Source organism: Rhinopithecus bieti, unplaced genomic scaffold, assembly GCF_001698545.2.
Source record: "Rhinopithecus bieti isolate Rb0 unplaced genomic scaffold, ASM169854v2 scaffold_5191, whole genome shotgun sequence".
NCBI lineage: Eukaryota > Metazoa > Chordata > Mammalia > Primates > Cercopithecidae > Rhinopithecus > Rhinopithecus bieti.
The window spans coordinates 1,228,026-1,245,349 of record NW_016804727.1 but is presented as its reverse complement, the minus strand read 5'-3'; the positions used below and the strand labels follow the sequence as shown (position 1 = coordinate 1,245,349).

General features: G+C 42.5%; 1 protein-coding gene across 1 annotated transcript; it reads left to right on the top strand.

Moving 5' to 3' along the window:
* The first annotated feature begins 4,138 nt into the window (after positions 1-4,138).
* GATAD1 (GATA zinc finger domain containing 1) lies at positions 4,139-17,177 on the top strand. Its single transcript, XM_017870312.1, has 5 exons — positions 4,139-4,731; positions 5,495-5,620; positions 7,428-7,487; positions 14,978-15,161; positions 16,846-17,177. Exons 1-5 carry the CDS (start codon positions 4,486-4,488, stop codon positions 17,034-17,036), a joined length of 807 nt encoding a protein of 268 aa, XP_017725801.1. The 5' UTR covers positions 4,139-4,485; the 3' UTR covers positions 17,037-17,177.
* Positions 17,178-17,324: the final 147 nt, after the last annotated feature.

Sequence of the window (17,324 nt, the reverse complement as noted above, 5' to 3'; positions counted from 1 at the left end):
CCCGGGCGACAGAGCGAGACTCCGTCTCAAAAAAAAAAAAAAGAAATTATAAACGTATTATTTAGGAACTGATAAATGTCCATGAAATCTTCACAATTTTTTTTTCTTTTTTTGAGACGGAGTCTCTCTCTTGTTGCCCAGGTTGGAGTGCAGTGGTGCAATCTTGGCTCACTGCAACCTCTGCCTCTGGGGTTCAAGCGATTCTCTTGCCTCAGCCTCCCTAGTAGCTGGGATTACAGGCATGCACCACCACGCCCGGCTAATTTTTTGTATTTTTAGTAGAGATGGGGTTTCTCCATGTTGGTCAGGCTGGTCTTGAAATCCCAACCTCAGGTGATCCACTTGTCTCGGCCTCCCAAAGTGCTGAGATTACAGGTGTGAGCCACCGCGCCTGGCCGAAATCTTCACAATTTATGTTCCTCTGCCACGGCTCCAGCTGGTCCCTCTGTTCGGGGTCCCCGACTTCCTGCAACACCCTCCAAGAAAGTGTCATTCCCTCTGTTGTCCTGTGTACTGTAATGCACAAAATAACTTATTTTGATGATCAGGGATCTTGGGCTCTTGACATACACACTGAAAACAATGGGAGTTGTGTTGTGTGTCCTACATAAACATGTCAGCAAATGTGGCCACCACTTTTTAATTCTCTTTTCTCAGATTGCCCTGAATTTTGCCACTTTGAAGTAATGTGCTGAATAATCTCAGCAACCAAAAATGATTATCCAGGAATGATTCTTTTGAGTGAGCTGATTTACTCTGAGTTATTGTATCTCTTTTAGTAGATTTTATAGCCCTTTAGGAAATGTAAGAAGAATGAAAACATCTTCTTTTAAAAATGCTGGTATGGGGCCATGCCTACTAGAAGAGGCCAGATGGTCCAGTAAGTATTTCCCCAAACCCATTTTGACCTTGAGTATGTGAGGGGTACTGTACTTCATTCCTGATCCATTTTGTTTTCCATGTTGGCACTGAGTCTTGGTTTTCTGTTTGGACAGTGGAGATGGGGGCCTTCCTATTCATACTTCCTTTCTAAGTGAAGGGAAAGGTTGGTTTTTGCTGTTCCTTGTTATTCCAAAAACCCTGGTTTGGGGCCCATGTTCAGGCTGGCTCTCACGCTGGCTCTCAGCTGGTCAGATGCAATGTTCTTGAGAGGTGGGGACCTGATTGTTACCATAGTAGCATCCAAGAGAGGAAACAGTGTGAATTAAGTATTCAAAAGGAAGCACAATTTCCAAAAAAAAAAAGACTTGCAAGGAAAAAAATGTAAATCTTCCTAATCATCTAAGAAGATTAGAGGATACAGCAGCCAAGGACTGGGGAGCTGACAAGGACAAAGGATGAAGATGAGTGGGATGAGGAGGAATTGAGAAGCCTGCTGCTGGGTGGTTATTCAGTTGGCCCTCCAGAGCCATGGATTCCACATCCACAAACTCAACCAACCACAGACCAAAAATATTCTCAAAAATAGATAAATATAAATATGAACAATATGACAATAAAAATAAAGCAATACAATATAGGAACTATTTATATAGCATTTATTTCATATTTGGTATAAGTAATCTAGAGATGATTTAAAGCACACAGGAGGGTGCGCATAGGTTATATGCAAATTCTATGCCATTTTATATAAGGGACTTGAGCATCTGTGGATTGTGGATTTTGGTATCATCGGGAGTCCTGGAATCAATCCTCCATGGATACTGGGGGACAATTGTACATGTGGATATTGACCTGATCCATGGCAGTGTCCTGTAGTGGAGAGGAAGCTGGTGAGCTATGGGCCAAAGTTTTCAGTGAATGAGAGGGAGTCTCTTGCAGATGAGCTGCAAGGAGAGGTATATGTTCCCAAATGGAGAGAAATTCAGGAGCATGGAAATCAAGAGCCTAGATTTCCTCACACTGTAGGTGAGGAAAAACTTTCCCACCATTTATTTTTTATTTTTTATTTTTGGCAGAGTCCCTCGCTCTGTTGCCCAGGTGCCTCCCAGGTTTGTGACTATCCCACCTCAGCCTCCAGAGTAGCTGGGATTACAGGTGCCTGCCACTACACACAGTTAATTTTTTGTATTTTTAGTAGAGATGGGGTTTCGCTATGTTGACCAGACTGGTCTTAAACCCCTGACCTCAGGTGATCCACCTGCCTCAGCCTCCCAAAGTGCTGGGATTACAGGCATGAGCCACTATGCCTGGCCTCTTCTCACCTCTTTGGTTCTGTGGCTGGGCATGGGAATTAAACTAACATAAGACAGATTTACCAGAAAAGACATAAAAGTTTTAATGTTTTTATACATGCACAGGAGCCTTTGTAAGAAAAATAAAGACCCGTAGAAGTTACTAGGCCCAAAAGCTTATACGTCCTTTTAAACAAAGAATAATAAATTGCAGGGATGTGACACAACAAAGGGGCTTGGGCTAAGGTTGGCAAATTGTGGGAAAGTGACTAAGAACTGTATGTGGAAAGTTAATGGAAAATATAGGTTACAAATTTTTGTAAGGTTTTGTTTGTAGATTCATCTCAGTGGCAACCCTGCCTCTGGCAATAATATTCTCCTCTTCCTGGTACAGAAAGGGCACCTTTCACAAGGGAACTTTTATGTTCCACTTTAAACAGAAAGAGGGTGGTCAGAGAGCCTTCCCTGCATCTGTTTTTGCTCCATTGCCTCTGGCTCAGAAGAATCAATATGCCAAAGTGGCATATTTGGGATGGCAGGCTCTAAACACTCTTCACCTAGTCTCCTCAAGCACTTTTACAGTTGGCCCTAATCCCCGTAACAGTCCTGGAAACTTATTTTTACTGTTACAGAAACTGAGATTTAGAGGGGGGATGACTGAGCCACAACCCACACCCCAGAGGGCTGCTCCAAAGTCCTCCTTGAAATTAGTGCCAATGGCAGCAGCTATAATGACAGCCAGTTCACATAGAAGTGCCTCTGTTGATCACCAATTAACAGTAAAATCTGATAATATCTCATTCCAAGGTTGTCATAAGCACTAAATGTGGTTTTTGTGACATAATAGGCATTTGTTTCTCCCCATTGCTTCCCACCACAATATATTTATCAAGACCTTTCCAAGGATACTAAGTCTAGGAAACCCAGGATCATGAAGAGAGGACATGCTCTTCCAAGCGAGGCTGAGGAGAGACTTATTTGTCTGGCGAGGCCTGTACTGACTAGTGACATTAAAAGAGGCGATCTGACTTCTCATACTGCGCTTGTCCCAGGCCCACTGTTTGTCAACTGCTGGGTCCTCTGAGCCAAAACTGTTTTCCAACAGTTTTGAATTGAATAACAGCCAGTTATTCAATTTTCTCCACATTCTCTAATCGGTATACTCTTCAGAGTCCAAGGGACTTGCAGCGATATTACCCAATGGCTGAAGAATGTGCGCTTGACATCTTAGGCTGTAAAATGTCTCAATTTCAATTTCTAAGACATAAATGTCAGTGGATGGCATTTTCTGAACCCCTTGTCGATGTCCGTAAATGGCATGCTCTGAATTCAACTAAACAAAAGTATGGGTGGGGGGGAGATGTAGGGGCATGTCCAAATTATAATTGTTAAGAGTGTAAAGGGGTCCTGAGAAAGATTGCCAGATTTTTTTTTTTTTAATTGAGTCAGAGTCTCACTCTATCCCCTAGGCTGAAGTGCAATGGCGCGATCTTGGCTCACTGCAGCCTCTACCTCCCACACTCAAGAGATTCTTCTGCCGCAGCCTCCAGAGTAGCTGGGATTACCCCGGAGTCCGCCACTGAGCCTGGCTAACTTTTGTATTTTTAGTAGAGAAGGGGTTTCACCATGTTGGCCAGGCTGATCTCGAACTCCTGAGCTCAAGTAATCCGCCAGCCTTGGTCTCCCAAAGTGCTGGGATTGCAAGCGTGAGCCACCACGCCAGACCTGGATTGCCAGATATAGCACATAAAAATACAGGACTCCCAGTTAAACTCCTCTCAGATAAACCATTATTGCATGGGATACACTCACACTAAAAACAATTGTTCGTCGTTTACCTGAAAGTCACATTTCATTGGGCGTCCTGCATTTTACCCCACAAATTCTACGCCTGACACCAAAAAGTTTGAGAACCGCGCCTCTAGGCGACAGCAAGCGGAACTACGGCAAGCTCCCAGTAATTCCGGGTGCTGCACTTCCGGTCAGGCGGTCGGGCTGCGCGGCCCCGGGGCCAGCTCACCGCCGGAAGCCTCCGCGTCCCCGCCGGCCATATCCCGTTCCCGATCCTGCTTCCCAGTGCCTCGGGCCTCCCGGGGCTGGTGCTGGGCGCTGAGCCAGCGGAGCCCGCGGAACCCGCTTCCCGCCTCCACGCGACAGCGCTAGCGGCCTGGTACCTTCACTGGCGGCTCGGTGCTGTCGCCCTCACCGCTCTTCCTATCGCCGGGAGTGGTGGGCCGACCAGGGGGCGGCCGGGCTAGCGTCCGCCATTCCCGTGTCTCTGCGCCCGCGGGGGCCGCCCGAGCCGGCCACCATGCCGCTGGGCCTGAAGCCCACCTGCAGCGTATGCAAGACCACGTCGTCCTCCATGTGGAAGAAGGGCGCGCAGGGGGAGATCCTCTGCCATCATTGCACTGGCCGGGGCGGCGCGGGCAGCGGGGGCGCAGGCTCCGGGGCGGCTGGAGGGACTGGGGGCAGCAGCGGCGGCTTCGGCGCGGCGACCTTCGCCAGCACCTCCGCCACTCCTCCGCAGAGCAACGGGGGCGGGGGCGGCAAGCAGGTGAGCTCCTCCGGCCCCTCCCGCCGGCGGAGGCCGACCAGGCGCTAGGCGGCAGGGGCCAGGCGGGTTGGGAGCGGTAGGGCCCGGGCTTCCCAGATGGCCGTAGTCCTGCCACTGGAACGCCCCTCCCCACCTCCTTCTGAGATCTTTGGTTTGACCCATTGCAAAGCACCTGTTATTATAAGAAATTCAAAGCAATAAGAACCAAGATGTAAAGCCCTTAAGAAAATCTCAATATACACACGTCTACACAGTCGTAAACAGGGTCATGCCACAAATGCAGGTGCTGGACCTCATTCCTTGTTAAAGGTTTTGTCATATCAGGCTATGAAGTAAGATTATTATGTCATTATTGTAAATGGCAGCTTAAGTATTCAGTTGTAGGAGGCGCCGTAACCTAATACGTTATCTGGCCTTAGGGAGTAAAGTTGTTAAGTATTTTTCTCTATTGTAGACACAACAAATGAATAATGTTTGTCTTGGCCTAGACTGGCTCCTACTTCCGCCTCCTGCCCTATTACAAGCAGCTCACACCTTTTGGAGGCTCTGGAGACGCCTGTCCAGCGAGCTCCGAGATTCCTGTGCTGAACTTCCGGTTTTAGCCCAGTTGCTGAAATTACCTCTGTTGAAAAGCAAAGGCGCACTCTTAATTGTTAAATACGCCTATAAAGTACATACTCTGGGATCCTTGTAAGATGATTGTATTGCAACCTTTATACACTTTTTACTTCTTTCTCTGTTCTTTAATTTGTTTGTGTAACAGAGTAAGCAGGAAATTCACAGGAGGTCTGCTCGGCTCAGAAACACTAAATACAAATCTACTCCGGCTGCTGAGAAGAAAGTTTCCACCAAAGGAAAAGGGAGAAGACATATATTTAAATTGAAAAATGTAAGATATTTGTGGACAGTGCCTTTTACTGTAATGATGTTGTGTGTATCCTGCCACTGCCTTCATTTCTCACCATTGAACTTGGACTCTGCCCTTGGTAGCCCTTCCTTAGTATTCTGGGGAGTGGTCCAGACTCCCCAAAAGGGAATGAGCTCTGTTGCAGGAGGCTCACTATTTTTAAAGTTAATAATACTCTTTCCTTTTTTTTTTTTTTTTTAGCTTTTATTTTTTTCCCCTGGAAAATATAAAATATGGGTTTAAAAGAAACATCAGCCTTGAGCCCATTTTTTTGGGTTCTCTATGGAAAGGAAGGGGAGAGATTATGGTTCTTGATATGGCCAGGTACACTAAGAAAACTTTTTTTTTCATTCTTTAAAAATCTAAGTAAATATTAACACTAGAACTCATTTGCATATTTATTTGTTATTAAAGCCCCAGAAAATGTATCTTACTGACTTATGATGATGATGTATTTGATGAATATGAGTCAAAAATTCTGCTAAGCCTTATCTCTTCTGCTCTAAGAAAAGACATTGTTGAAAGACCTGTGCTGGAAATAGTTGAAAGCATATTTTTATTGCAATTATCAGTTTTTATAAACAAGGGATAATGTTCAAACGCAATGGACAGTGCATTATGGACTATTTTTTTAAGTCTCAGTATGGTATTCTTTTTTTTCAGAACAGGAATGTTTCACTTACCCGTAAAGACATTTTTGAAGTTGGGCATATTTATTTCTAAAACACAAAGGGACCCTGCAGTAGACTTATGCAGATGGCAGACTATTTTCTTTTTTTTAATGTAATTTAATTTAATTAATTTTTTAAAATTTTACTTTAAATTCTGGGATACATGTGCAGGACGTGCAGGTTTGTTACATAGGTATACATGTGCCATGGTGGTTTGCTGCACCTGTCAACCCACCATCTAGGTTTTAAGGCCCACGTGCATTAGGTATTTGTCCTAATGCTCTCCCTCCCCTTGCCCCCCATCTCCGATGGACCCCAGTGTGTGATGTTCCCTTCCCCAAAGTATTTTCTTATTCAAAGTAGTTGCTTCTAATTTATTTGAGATTTTTATAATTTAGTTAAGCGAGGCATTTGTTGATTATGCAAAATATCTTATTTGTATCACATATGCACATTTTTTTCCTTTTAAGTGTAGTATACCATGTTCTCAGCAATTAATTCGTTATCGTTTGTCTGCAACCCTTCAATGTTACTAAGCAAGACACATCTGGGGAGGCCTACTTTCTATGTTGTGGCATAAAAGTATGTATTGAAGCTTTAGTAGGGATTTCAAAAATGGTTGGATGGTAGCAAATTACTACGAACTCAAAGTTTCTAAAGCCTTAGTTCCAGCTTGCTAGAAAACTGACATTGAGTATTACGGCTAAATAGTTGACTTGGAAAATGTCTTCAAGGAGACATTTTTCACTTTGTATTCATCTGTACATTTTTTATTACTTGCATTCTGTCATGCTCAGGCTATTAGAGCAGGTACATTTTTATAACTGGAATGTTTATGTGTAGTGAAGCTCTGAGAGGACTTTGCATTAGATCTCAGCAGCATAATCGAAGCTTGTTCTTCGTCTCAGCAATTTTTAAGCTAATAGTAGCAGAAACTGTAGTGGAAATAGACTGCTTTGCCACAACATTCAGAAAATCGTTTATCTTTTTATTGCAGTTCTTGTCACCAAACAGTACAGTTTAGTATTTCTCAAATTATAGAACTCTCATAGGGCTGGGAAAATACCTGTACACACATACATACTATGAATGTGCTAACGTGTTTTGTATTTTCATAGCCCATCAAAGCTCCTGAGTCGGTTTCCACTATAATCACGGCAGAATCAATCTTCTACAAGGTAAGCTTTTGTAGAGTTACTGAAGGAAGAGTTGGGCCTAGTGGGTAATGTGCCACTAAAATGTTGGATTAGTTCTCCTCTTTATTTGTTTAAGGTGTGATTATACTTTTGTTCCCTTCTTAACTATTTTCCCCATGAGTGACTGTTATTCAAACATCTCATCTAGAGCTGAAGTGGGAGGAGAAGGTGCCCACTGACATATGATGTGAGGATCGTAAGTATTGTTTTTTAGTGTAGGTTATAGAAATTGTTCTTAGAATGCTGATTGTGTAGTGTGGAGCCATGGAAGAGGAGCCATTAGTGTGATGGCATTGAAGAACGAGAAGGACAGAGGCAGGATTTGGACTAGTACAGGTTGTAGACTGTGGTGTCAGATGGGTAGAGTAGGCCCAGAGGTTCTAAAATGCCTTTAAGTGGAGTTGAGCTGAGGAAGGGCAGTAGTGAGGATTAACACCTACTAGAAATCCATGGTGAGAGGAATTCCAAGATGTTTTGATAAAAGAATGAGGAGGTCAGGTTTCCTACGGCCAAAGTCCATGGACATCTGATACCTCAGTGAGAGAAGTGACAGATTGTTGTGTTTAAACCAGAAGTCTTAGGAAAGGAATTAGAATATAGACCCCTCCAAGGCTCGGCAGGCCTGGCACGGCACAGGCAGCAACCATTGAAGGCTATTTGGTGCTTTGGGATCTGAACTGTCATTTAGGGGACAGTGGTGTGAGTTAGTGCTTTATACTTGACCCAGGTGGACTGAGAAACTCAAGTGATTATGCCCTTAAGTATACTTTTTTTAAAGCCCGCAATCTATATAGTGGAAGTCTGTTCTTCCCCACAGGGTTACACTGGCATTCCTCAGCAGAACTGGGAAAACCAACAACAAAAGAAGTCTGTATACAGGCAAACATGTCTCTTGTTTTCCAACATTTAATACATTGTTAATAAAATATCTAAAGTTTAGCAAACAGTTGCTATGTATCAGTGACTGAGCATTTTGCATGCTTTATTTCATTCAGTTCACCCTATGAGGTGGATACTACTATCCCCATTTTCTGGATGAGAAGATTGAGGCACAGCAAGGTTAATTAACTTGTCCAAGATCACATAGCCAACAAGTCATGGAGTGAGGCAGTCTCATACCAGAGCTTAAGCCTAGAGCATAGTTCCTGGCTCTATAACTTTAGCAAGTGACTAGCTATGTGACGAGGACCAACCTCTCTGATGTCTCATTTCTAAAATAGGAATTGTAAATAGTTTCTACCTCAGTGGGTCAAGTGAAATCATATGTGTTAAGCACTTAGCAGAGTAAGCACTCAATGAATAGTAGGAATTATCATATCTTCATATTTGTGCATTACCTTCACAGTTTACAGATTAAGGCCAGAAGCAACTTGTTGAGCTACAGGTTTAGTGTGCTAATGATTTCCTTGTGTGTCTCCATGGAAAGGCGTGTGGGACCTGTTATTGTGACTGACTGTACTTTCGTATTGTTGTCTGCCACCCATGTTTATTAAATGGTAAGGACAATAATCCTACAAAGTAGTCAAGCAATGTTGCAAATGCCCAGTATTGTGGGGCTGTCACAACAGTGCCACTGGCAGACAGCACCATGGTGGCAAGTTGAAGAGGTCACTGCCAGCCACTGAGCTAGAGCCCAGACCAGGCCTGCAAGAGGAGCCTGAGTGGGAGCCACTGGGGTCAACAGTCAAGAGTGTGACAACCCAAGACCCAGAACGGCTGAGTGGCCTCCTTGGAGCATGGCAGTGGCAGAACAACTCCATGAACTCAGGTCTGGTGATGCCTAAGCTAGTGCTGTTCTCTTGTGGATCCCTTTTCTCCACCAGAAACCTTGAATCCTGTCAGCAAATGAGGAGACTATTCAGATCAGTGACTTAGTCCTGTTTGGTGTTATATATATGTACGCAACACAACATATATTAATAAATACCTACTATGTGCCAGGCACTGCCTACTACTGGAATCTTTCACTAAGACATTGTCTTTACTTTGCATTTCTGCCTTCACACTATGAAAGCAGATGTTTTGGATTCATATTCATTCAGCATACATTTGAGTATGCTGTGATATGCATGATAAGCCTATGATAAGCAAGTATTCTCATTTAGAATTTGGAAATATTGATTATACATGTGGACAAAGCGAACCATAAATGCAAACTGTATGATAAATAACTTTGGACTCATGACTGGGAGGAAGGACCAGCTGTTGATGGGTAGGAACTAGCAAGTAACAGACTGTGGCCTGCATAGACCAGACCCATCCATAGTGACCCGGATGAAACAGCCACCCTCAGACACTTGGATAAAGGGTCCACCAGGAAAAAACTCCTGGCCTATCAGGTGCTATGTTACAGTTCCGTTACTGGAAGTATTTCCTCAGAAGTGTTTTTATGGTTGAGGTACACATTCCTGCAGGTTTACCTGCTGTCAAGTCCCTGTTTGAAGGGAAGCAGCAATTAATTACACTGTTCCCATGTCAAGGACAGTATATCCCACCGAGAAAACTACACCCACTTAAGGAGGTGCTGGATGTTATGAAGATTTGGATCAACCATTATGGGTGTTTAGGGGAGAGATTATTTCCAGCTTAAGACCCAGGAAAGAGGACATAGGATGGATAATAGAGTCATAGGGAGGATTTAACACAGGACATGCACACATTAGTTAGTTGGGTATAAAGTGGAACAGAAATGAATGAGACACAAAGCCTTGAATTCCAGAAGTACTAGTAGTTCTGTTGTGGAAGGATATAAAACTCAACTGGGAGTGGAAGAGAAAGGCAGCAGTGAGTCTAGGAGATGTATAATAGGTTGAGGTAAACATCCTGAAGACTATAATCCAAAGATTATTTTTGGTTTGAATTTGTTTTGGTTTGAATTCATGGTATCTCTTTTCTTTGAATGGATGGTTGGGGAGGGTGGCATGTAGAATGCATTCTTATTAAATCAGCATTGATTTTCAACACAGTACAGAGAAAGACTACTGAGCTGACGTAGGAGCTTCAGCTGCAGTCTCTATGACTTTCAGCAAGCCGTTTAACCTTACTACCACTTCATGACTATGGCTAACAAAGTAGGGACAGTATGGAGCACAGAGGATTTTTAGGGCAGTGAAACGATTAATACTGTCTTTGTATGATACTATAATGGTGGTTACATGTCATTATTCATTTGCCCAACCCTATAGAATACACAGCACCAAGAGTGAACCCTAATGTGAACTCTGGTCTTTGATGATGCTGTGTCAGTGTAGGTTCATCCGTGTAACAAGTGTACCACTCCAGTGGTGGGAGGGGTTATTGATAATAGGGGAGGATGTGCATGTGTGGGGGCAGGGAGTCTATGGGAAATCTCTCTACTTCTGCTCAATTTTACTGTAAACTTAAAACCTCTGTAAAAAATAAAATCTGTTTTTTAAAAAGTAGGGATAGTATTATAGCAATATAAAATCAAAGTCGTTTATGAATAAATGTTTTTTCCAGATGTCAACTGTCATATATGCACCCTCGAATNTAGTGGAAATAGACTGCTTTGCCACAACATTCAGAAAATCGTTTATCTTTTTATTGCAGTTCTTGTCACCAAACAGTACAGTTTAGTATTTCTCAAATTATAGAACTCTCATAGGGCTGGGAAAATACCTGTACACACATACATACTATGAATGTGCTAACGTGTTTTGTATTTTCATAGCCCATCAAAGCTCCTGAGTCGGTTTCCACTATAATCACGGCAGAATCAATCTTCTACAAGGTAAGCTTTTGTAGAGTTACTGAAGGAAGAGTTGGGCCTAGTGGGTAATGTGCCACTAAAATGTTGGATTAGTTCTCCTCTTTATTTGTTTAAGGTGTGATTATACTTTTTGTTCCCTTCTTAACTATTTTCCCCCATGAGTGACTGTTATTCAAACATCTCATCTAGAGCTGAAGTGGGAGGAGAAGGTGCCCACTGACATATGATGTGAGGATCGTAAGTATTGTTTTTTAGTGTAGGTTATAGAAATTGTTCTTAGAATGCTGATTGTGTAGTGTGGAGCCATGGAAGAGGAGCCATTAGTGTGATGGCATTGAAGAACGAGAAGGACAGAGGCAGGATTTGGACTAGTACAGGTTGTAGACTGTGGTGTCAGATGGGTAGAGTAGGCCCAGAGGTTCTAAAATGCCTTTAAGTGGAGTTGAGCTGAGGAAGGGCAGTAGTGAGGATTAACACCTACTAGAAATCCATGGTGAGAGGAATTCCAAGATGTTTTGATAAAAGAATGAGGAGGTCAGGTTTCCTACGGCCAAAGTCCATGGACATCTGATACCTCAGTGAGAGAAGTGACAGATTGTTGTGTTTAAACCAGAAGTCTTAGGAAAGGAATTAGAATATAGACCCCTCCAAGGCTCGGCAGGCCTGGCACGGCACAGGCAGCAACCATTGAAGGCTATTTGGTGCTTTGGGATCTGAACTGTCATTTAGGGGACAGTGGTGTGAGTTAGTGCTTTATACTTGACCCAGGTGGACTGAGAAACTCAAGTGATTATGCCCTTAAGTATACTTTTTTTAAAGCCCGCAATCTATATAGTGGAAGTCTGTTCTTCCCCACAGGGTTACACTGGCATTCCTCAGCAGAACTGGGAAAAACCAACAACAAAAGAAGTCTGTATACAGGCAAACATGTCTCTTGTTTTTCCAACATTTAATACATTGTTAATAAAATATCTAAAGTTTAGCAAACAGTTGCTATGTATCAGTGACTGAGCATTTTGCATGCTTTATTTCATTCAGTTCACCCTATGAGGTGGATACTACTATCCCCATTTTCTGGATGAGAAGATTGAGGCACAGCAAGGTTAATTAACTTGTCCAAGATCACATAGCCAACAAGTCATGGAGTGAGGCAGTCTCATACCAGAGCTTAAGCCTAGAGCATAGTTCCTGGCTCTATAACTTTAGCAAGTGACTAGCTATGTGACGAGGACCAACCTCTCTGATGTCTCATTTCTAAAATAGGAATTGTAAATAGTTTCTACCTCAGTGGGTCAAGTGAAATCATATGTGTTAAGCACTTAGCAGAGTAAGCACTCAATGAATAGTAGGAATTATCATATCTTCATATTTGTGCATTACCTTCACAGTTTACAGATTAAGGCCAGAAGCAACTTGTTGAGCTACAGGTTTAGTGTGCTAATGATTTCCTTGTGTGTCTCCATGGAAAGGCGTGTGGGACCTGTTATTGTGACTGACTGTACTTTCGTATTGTTGTCTGCCACCCATGTTTATTAAATGGTAAGGACAATAATCCTACAAAGTAGTCAAGCAATGTTGCAAATGCCCAGTATTGTGGGGGCTGTCACAACAGTGCCACTGGCAGACAGCACCATGGTGGCAAGTTGAAGAGGTCACTGCCAGCCACTGAGCTAGAGCCCAGACCAGGCCTGCAAGAGGAGCCTGAGTGGGAGCCACTGGGGTCAACAGTCAAGAGTGTGACAACCCAAGACCCAGAACGGCTGAGTGGCCTCCTTGGAGCATGGCAGTGGCAGAACAACTCCATGAACTCAGGTCTGGTGATGCCTAAGCTAGTGCTGTTCTCTTGTGGATCCCTTTTCTCCACCAGAAACCTTGAATCCTGTCAGCAAATGAGGAGACTATTCAGATCAGTGACTTAGTCCTGTTTGGTGTTATATATATGTACGCAACACAACATATATTAATAAATACCTACTATGTGCCAGGCACTGCCTACTACTGGAATCTTTCACTAAGACATTGTCTTTACTTTGCATTTCTGCCTTCACACTATGAAAGCAGATGTTTTGGATTCATATTCATTCAGCATACATTTGAGTATGCTGTGATATGCATGATAAGCCTATGATAAGCAAGTATTCTCATTTAGAATTTGGAAATATTGATTATACATGTGGACAAAGCGAACCATAAATGCAAACTGTATGATAAATAACTTTGGACTCATGACTGGGAGGAAGGACCAGCTGTTGATGGGTAGGAACTAGCAAGTAACAGACTGTGGCCTGCATAGACCAGACCCATCCATAGTGACCCGGATGAAACAGCCACCCTCAGACACTTGGATAAAGGGTCCACCAGGAAAAAACTCCTGGCCTATCAGGTGCTATGTTACAGTTCCGTTACTGGAAGTATTTCCTCAGAAGTGTTTTATGGTTGAGGTACACATTCCTGCAGGTTTACCTGCTGTCAAGTCCCTGTTTGAAGGGAAGCAGCAATTAATTACACTGTTCCCATGTCAAGGACAGTATATCCCACCGAGAAAACTACACCCACTTAAGGAGGTGCTGGATGTTATGAAGATTTGGATCAACCATTATGGGTGTTTAGGGGAGAGATTATTTCCAGCTTAAGACCCAGGAAAGAGGACATAGGATGGATAATAGAGTCATAGGGAGGATTTAACACAGGACATGCACACATTAGTTAGTTGGGTATAAAGTGGAACAGAAATGAATGAGACACAAAGCCTTGAATTCCAGAAGTACTAGTAGTTCTGTTGTGGAAGGATATAAAACTCAACTGGGAGTGGAAGAGAAAGGCAGCAGTGAGTCTAGGAGATGTATAATAGGTTGAGGTAAACATCCTGAAGACTATAATCCAAAGATTATTTTGGTTTGAATTTGTTTTGGTTTGAATTCATGGTATCTCTTTTCTTTGAATGGATGGTTGGGGAGGGTGGCATGTAGAATGCATTCTTATTAAATCAGCATTGATTTTCAACACAGTACAGAGAAAGACTACTGAGCTGACGTAGGAGCTTCAGCTGCAGTCTCTATGACTTTCAGCAAGCCGTTTAACCTTACTACCACTTCATGACTATGGCTAACAAAGTAGGGACAGTATGGAGCACAGAGGATTTTAGGGCAGTGAAACGATTAATACTGTCTTTGTATGATACTATAATGGTGGTTACATGTCATTATTCATTTGCCCAACCCTATAGAATACACAGCACCAAGAGTGAACCCTAATGTGAACTCTGGTCTTTGATGATGCTGTGTCAGTGTAGGTTCATCCGTGTAACAAGTGTACCACTCCAGTGGTGGGAGGGGTTATTGATAATAGGGGAGGATGTGCATGTGTGGGGCAGGGAGTCTATGGGAAATCTCTCTACTTCTGCTCAATTTTACTGTAAACTTAAAACCTCTGTAAAAAATAAAATCTGTTTTTTAAAAGTAGGGATAGTATTATAGCAATATAAAATCAAAGTCGTTTATGAATAAATGTTTTTTCCAGATGTCAACTGTCATATATGCACCCTCGAATGTGTATGTATAATTTTCATTCAAAAGTGAAACAACTTTAGAATTGACACCAAACATATAAACATTGGTACATTAGACCATCTTGAACACCTTTTATTGACCACTTTGAAAACTTGTTTACCTATTAAGGTTCATTCATAGCTGTGGTGTTCTATTTTTATTTTCAATGTGGGATTATCTTCTCTTTCACCCAGGGAGTATATTACCAAATTGGTGATGTTGTTTCTGTGATTGATGAACAAGATGGAAAGCCCTACTACGCTCAAATCAGAGGTTTTATCCAGGACCAGTATTGCGAGAAGAGTGCAGCACTGACGTGGCTCATTCCTACCCTCTCTAGCCCCAGAGACCAATTTGATCCCGCCTCCTATATCATAGGCAAGTTTGACAAATGGCACTAGGTTCTTTAACTTAGTTAACTCTCCAATATTATGTAAAAAAGTGTGTTAGTCAGCTTGGGCTGTCAGGACAAAATGTCACAGACTGAGTGGCTTAAACACCAGAAAGTCACTTTCTCACAGTTTTGGAGGCTGAAGTCCAACATCAAGGTGCTAGTAACATGGATTTCTGGGGAGGCTTTTCTTCCTGGCTTGTAAATAGCCACCTTCTTGCTGTGTCCTCACATGGCCTTTCATGGAGAGAGAGTTCTTTGGTGTCTCTTCTTACAAGGACACCATTTCTGTCAGATGAGGGCCCCACCCTTATGGTTTCATTTAACCTTAATTGCCTCCCTAAAGGTCTGATCTCCAAGTACCATCACATGGGGATTAGGGCTTCAACATATGAATTTGGAGGATGGGGGGGATGCAGTTCAGTCCATAATAAAAAAAGCATGAGTATAATTAAGTACAAAAAAATTAAGAGAGCTTTATAGAAAATATGAGGCATTTTATGTAGCTGGAGTTTGAGTGCTATCAGTTATTTTGAGTTAGAGCAACGTGCATCTACTAAGAAGTGATACGGATAAGATTTTTTTAGAGTGACCCAGGGTTAAACTGTACTACAATAATTTATTGCTCAGGAACTAGGTTATTTAGGTCACTTATTTATACAAACCTGTTCAAAAATAATTTAGAAAAGAACTATCCCAGTTATCCCATACTTGCAAATTCTAAGTATGTATACCTCTGCATGCTACACATGTCATCCTAGGCCTTTATAGCATAAAGGCTGATAGTTGAAATGGCAACTGCTGTGCTTTTGTTAATTTCAAAGCTGCCAAAACAGTTTTGACATAGACTCACAAGAATTTACTGATCAATACAATTTTAAAAGTTTTCAGATTTTTAAAGTTACTTCAGACTTTTTAATCTTTCTGCAACGAGCATGCATCATTACTTTTGCATCCTGAGAACAAGCATAAATATTTTTTTGAAGAGAACTCCAGGGACAAATAATATACCACTGTTATTCTCACCTACATGTCAAGTTTGATACATTACCAAACAGTTCTAGCCTTCTGCTTATAAGTACATAGAACTTTTATTTACCGTATCTGTGGGTCAGGATCCCAGCAGAGGCAGTGATGTATCAGAATCACCTTCAGGATTCCTCTACTGCCTCCGCTTTCTAATCCCCAGATTCTGATATGCATCCTTGTCCTACAGCGAGGCAGCATGGCGTGAGGTCAGAACACCAGTTCTGGAGCCAGAGTGTCTGGGTTCACAGCCCGCCATTTACCAGCCATGTGACTTTGGCAAATTTCTTAGTTTCTCTTGCCTCACTTTCCTCATGTGTAAAATGGGAATAATAATAATAATGCCTACCTCAGAAGGTTGCTGTGAGGAATGAAGGTATTGATATGTGTAAACTTACAACAGTGTGGGTACAAAATAAACATGATGCAAGTGTTCAATCGCTGTTTTTGGGAGAATTCCATATTCTTTAAGCCATTAAAGAAGAAAAAATGATTAAGAATAATTTCAAAGTACTGCATGTTTCAAGGGCTAATGCCAGGTTGCTCCCAAAGTGGTCTCTCCCAGTGTCTAGAAATTTTAACATCTTATGAAAATGATGTATATGGTCAAAAATGTATTTAACCTTTCCCTTGGCTGCCTTCCAGGGCCAGAGGAAGATCTTCCAAGGAAGATGGAATACTTGGAATTTGTTTGTCATGCACCTTCTGAGTATTTCAAGTCACGGTCATCACCATTTCCCACAGTTCCCACCAGACCAGAGAAGGGCTACATATGGACTCATGTTGGGCCTACTCCTGCAATAACAATTAAGGAAACAGTTGCCAACCATTTGTAGTTCACAAATTAAAACTGGATTTCCAGGCCTGGTGTGGTGGCTCAGTCCTGTAGTCCCAGCTATTGCACCACTGTTCTCTAGGCTGGGCCATGAAGTGAGATTCTGTCTCTCTTTTTTTTTTTTTTTTTTGAGATGGAGTCTCGCTTTGTCGCCCAGACTGGAGTGCAGTGGCGCAAACTCGGCTCACTGCAAGCTCCGCCTCCTGGGTTCACACCATTTTCCTGCCTCAGCCTCCCGAGTAGCTGGGACTACAGGCGCCCGCCACCACGCCCAGTCAATTTTTTTGTA

Excerpts from the sequence above, each read along its gene's own strand:
- GATAD1 (XM_017870312.1), top strand. The coding sequence starts at position 4,486 with ATGCCGCTGGGCCTGAAGCCCACCTGCAGCGTATGCAAGACCACGTCG. Across the intron at positions 5,621-7,427 it reads ATATATTTAAATTGAAAAAT|CCCATCAAAGCTCCTGAGTC; the intron begins GTAAGATATTTG and ends GTATTTTCATAG. Across the intron at positions 7,488-14,977 it reads CAGAATCAATCTTCTACAAG|GGAGTATATTACCAAATTGG; the intron begins GTAAGCTTTTGT and ends TCTTTCACCCAG.